This window comes from Sorex araneus, chromosome 3 (genome assembly GCF_027595985.1).
Source record: "Sorex araneus isolate mSorAra2 chromosome 3, mSorAra2.pri, whole genome shotgun sequence".
Taxonomy (NCBI): domain Eukaryota; kingdom Metazoa; phylum Chordata; class Mammalia; order Eulipotyphla; family Soricidae; genus Sorex; species Sorex araneus.
The window spans coordinates 199,614,228-199,618,776 of NC_073304.1; the positions used below are offsets into that span (position 1 = coordinate 199,614,228).

Genomic DNA, 4,549 nt, shown 5'->3' on the forward strand with positions numbered 1-4,549 from the left:
CCAAAGAGAATTGCCTCCATAGACATGCTTTATCTCTATAAATGATCAATCATGCCTACATGCAGTCCCATACCTCTAACCCCCTCAGACGTTCTATAACTTTGCTAACAGTTCTGCATTAAACAGGCCATTTTGATCATCAGCCTGTGGTCCCTATCTCTTTGTTCCTCTGCTGGGGACACTGAATGCATGTGTTGCATACCCACATTTGAACTCACAGGAATGAATCAGATTGGAGGTAGGAAAGACTAAGCTTGGGGCTGGAGTGATAGCAGAGAGGGTAGGGCATTTGCCTTGCATGAGGCTGACCCGGGTTCGATTCCCAGCATCCCATATGGTCCCCTGAGCACCGCCAGGGGTAATTCCTGAGTGTAGAGCCAGGAGTGACCCCTGTGCATCGTCGGGTGTGACCCAAAAAGCAAAAAAAAAAACCAACAAAAACCTGAGTTTTCGACTCTCCTTGGCAGCAACACGTGATCCAGAAGGCTTCCTGAATCCAGTCATTCTTACAGTTCAGTCTGCAATGACCTAGACCTCAGGTTCAGCAAAGTTTGCCCAAGACCACCACCCTGCATTTCCCCAGCAGCCAGTGGATTTTAATATGCCTCTGGGAAGTCTGCCTTGGAGGCTCCTGAGACTGGTGCTTGAGATGGCCCCTGGCCAGGCGCAGGAATTTGCCCCTGCCCTGTCACCTTCCTGTTCTGGTTTCCTTTCCTTTCTGCAGCGCCTTTACTTCAGGGAAAGTGGAACCCTTGAGCCTTGCCAGCTTTGGCTCGTGTTTGCGGTCTCTGTGGACATAACTGAGTCTGCCCTCCCTGCCCCCTGCATCACCCGCAACCCCTCCCTTTTTCCCCTGGACTTCAGTCAGTCTTACTTCTTCCTCTGCCTACTTCCTGGGAAGCTTCCAGGGACTGCACTGGCTCAGCACTTTTATAATTCCACTTCGTCATCACAGGACGATGGGGCTTTCGGCCAGTGCTCCACCCTCCTGGTTTTTCATAAAAAGAGGCAGAACTGAGGAGCAGACAGGCTGAGTCCATTCAGAAGTGACTCAGGCTGAAGCTCGTGTCCTCTCATCCATCATGAAGGTCTCACTTGCACTCCTGTGCCTGCTGGCCACAGCCTCCACCCTCATCACCCAACTCCTCGCTGGGCCAGGTAAGCTTCTGGGAGGCACACCGCCCCCTCTCTGAGCTAGGGTGGTACATCAGAGCAGAACCACAATCTCAGCTCGCACTGCTTCCCAACAACATGGGGGCTCAGAGGATGATCAGGAGTGGGTCTGGCCACACAGCAGCTCGCAGGCAGACTGGACAAGAATTCCAACAGTGGCCCTTAACCGGGCCGCTTGCAGGACTTCAGCTCTGCAAACATAGCTGGGCTGCAGTTTTTGCACTGACTCCTGTCAGCAGTGTTTGGGGAGTGGAGGGAGGAGGTGATTAGAGAGGAGGACTTCCGGTGGAGGGGGTGAGGACATCTTCAGAGGAAGAGACTCAGAATCTGGACTGGGTATCCTCATTTGATCCAGCGTAAGGGACATAGCACGGCAGAGGCAGTGGGTGTCGGGGGAGCTCATGACAGACTTAGAGCCTCAAGAGGGTCCACATATGGGGTTCCTGTGCGGATCTTCCTTAACACTGGTGGGTTGGATGATTAGCTCCTCCTAACCACACTTCCAGAAATTATCTAGTTCTAACAACTCCCTTCCATGAAATGGGAAACTGAGTCAGCACAACATTTTGAGTGTTGAGGCTCTCCCTTCTAGGTGGAAGTATCAGGATTGATGGGTCTCACCTACACTGCATTTTCCCCTTACCTTGCCTTCTTCTTTTTCCTCTTTTCTGCTTTGATAAAAACCAGGAAATAATCTTGTCCATTCTAAAATGCCTTTTGAAATTTTCGTTTCCAGATGGAATTCCTTCCACGGGCGCCTGCTGCTATTCCTTCACTGGTAAAAAGATCCCGCTGCAGAGGCTGGTGAACTATAAAATCACCAGCAGCAGGTGCTTCAAAGAAGCTGTGATGTGAGTTGAGCACACCTCCCTTCCCGGGTGCCCTTCCTCCCCAAGGATCCAGGGACAAATTTTCCAAATGCTCATACACCAGACCAGAGAATTGGAGCACATACCATTGGACCCAAAATCTAAAAGTATCAACAGGATGTCAGGGACCTCAAGGGGAACAATGATCCCCACCTCCCTCTCTCCTGAATGCCAAAAAATTCTTCAGCCTGAGTCAGTAAGGCTTTATATACAGGAGCACCCTGACTGGAGTCTCTGCTGCCTTCTGTCTTGCTCCCCAAGTTCTCATAGCAACTTCAGGGCAGGGGTGCAAAATGGAGTACATACCTGGGCTAAACTCTCAGTGTCACCCCATCTAACCATGCTCTCTCTCCCGCAGCTTCAAAACCAGAGGAACGAAGGAGATTTGTGCTGATCCCAAGGTCAAATGGGTTCAGAACGCCATGAAGGATCTGGACAGAATAAACAAAGCTCCAAAACTTGAAGCACTTACTCCAAAGCCAGAATCACTGTCTGCAAAGCCTAAAGGACTCACTCAAAAGCCTAGAGCTCTCTCTACAATCTCTGGAACACTTGTTCCAACACTTGACATGCTCACTCCCAATGCAACCATCAGAAGCTAATTTTCTTTTAGTTTCTCATTGCCCTTTGATAGCATTGTTATATATAACCTCAAAGAGTATAAACTTTGTGTATTTTATGAAACAAAATACCTTGAAAAATGTTAATTGCATTTAAGTTATTGACGCTTTGAATGTATATCCTCGATGACTACTAGTACTTTGTTTGATGTTTTTGGTATAGAGATTTTACTTTCCACTGTGGATCCCAACTCTATCCTGTGGTTGTAGGAGAACTTGTGACAGGCATGAATACATTTTGAATTTAAATTCAAAAGCATTATTTAAAATGCGATTATAAATATATATTTTATTATGTAACTGTAAGCATTAATATATATTTTTGTACTAAACCTGGCTTTGCGTGTTTTATTGAAAGAATTTTAAAAACTGGGTATAAGACTGGGGATGATAAAGGAGAGTGCCAGGGAGACAGGGCTCAACTTTTGGATAAAGGAGAGTGTGTTGATTGGTCCTGGGCTCTGCAATGGGTGGGTTAATCTGAGTGTCTGTGCACAAATTTTTCTGGGAGAAATTAATCAGACATACTACCACTACAACACACAATCTTTCAAGATCCCAATGACCTTTTCCCCTTGTATAGTAACAGTCCAATAGCCCCTGCCTTCTTTTTTATGGCCCCAGACCCCTCTCTCACACAGCTCAGCTTTCGTCTCCCTGGACTCCTGTGTCTTCTGTCTCTTTCCCTCTCCTTAACTCCTCAACTTGGAACTCAGGTTCTACAGCCACTGGAAAACCAGAGAGTAATGTTATGACTGTTGATAAGATGGTTGAAGAGTTCACCAGTTATGCCAGCACCATTTGTTAAAGAGGCTTTCTTTGCTCCACTTCACACTTCTTGCTCCCTTATCAAAGATTAGATATTCATACAATTGGGGTTGTGTGTAGGGATATTCCACCCTGTTCCATTGGTCTGCGGATCTGCCTTTGTTCCAGTACCATGCTGTTTTGATTATTACCGCTTTATAGTAGAGTTTAAGGTGGGGGAGGGTGATGCCTCCCATCGTCTTTTTCCAAGGATTGCTTTAGCTATCCGTGGGCCTTTATTGTCCCATATGAATTTCAGGAGTGTTTGCTCCATTTCTTTGAAGTTTTTCATGGGTATCCTTATAGGGATCGCATTGAATCTGTACAGTGCTTTGGGGAGTATTGCCATTTTGACAATGTTCATTCTTCCTATCCATGAGCAGGGAATATGTTTCCATTTCCTCATGTACTCTTTTATTTCATGGATTAGCGTTTTGTAGTTTTCTTTGTAGAGATCCTTGACCTCCTTAGGTAGGCTGATTCCGAGATACTTGATTTTCTGGGGCACGATTCTAGGAGGTTGGCTTCAAGGCTTGGAAGCTGGCCTCACACGCTGGAGGAAGGGGCAGTTTAGATAGAGAACGGAACACCAGGTAAAGTGTGGTTTGAAGATCCGCACAGAATAGGAGATGTACGCTGAAAATAAACTATAGACCAAACACGAGGGCCACTCAGTGCCTCTATTGCAAACCACAATACCCCAAAGGAGAGAGAGAACAAAAGGGAATGCCCTGCCACAGAGGTAAGGTGTGGTGGAGAGGATGGGGTGGAAGGGTGGGAGGAATACTGGGAACATTGGTGGAGGAGAATGGGCACTGGTGGAGGGATGTAAGCAAAATACAAACATGAAAGTTCGTGTTTGTAAATGTACCTTAAGGTGATTCACTAATAAAAATTTAAAATAAAAATAGCTCAGTAAGATAAGTGTGGATTTATGAAAGTGAGGATGATGAGATATTAGATATTTTTTTTAAAAATTGCTAATATGAACTGGTAGTGGGATGGGTGTTTGATCATTGTAAAACTGAAACTCAAACATGAAGCTTTGTAACTGTATCTCATGGTGATTCAATTAAAAAA

At 45.9% G+C, this 4,549-nt stretch overlaps 1 protein-coding gene across 1 annotated transcript; it reads left to right on the plus strand.

Moving 5' to 3' along the window:
* The first annotated feature begins 495 nt into the window (after positions 1-495).
* LOC101542043 (C-C motif chemokine 2-like) lies at positions 496-2,959 on the plus strand. The gene is made up of 3 exons (XM_004608835.2): positions 496-1,158; positions 1,910-2,024; positions 2,401-2,959. Exons 1-3 carry the CDS (start codon positions 1,083-1,085, stop codon positions 2,642-2,644), a joined length of 435 nt encoding a protein of 144 aa, XP_004608892.2. The 5' UTR covers positions 496-1,082; the 3' UTR covers positions 2,645-2,959.
* The last annotated feature ends 1,590 nt before the right edge of the window (positions 2,960-4,549 follow it).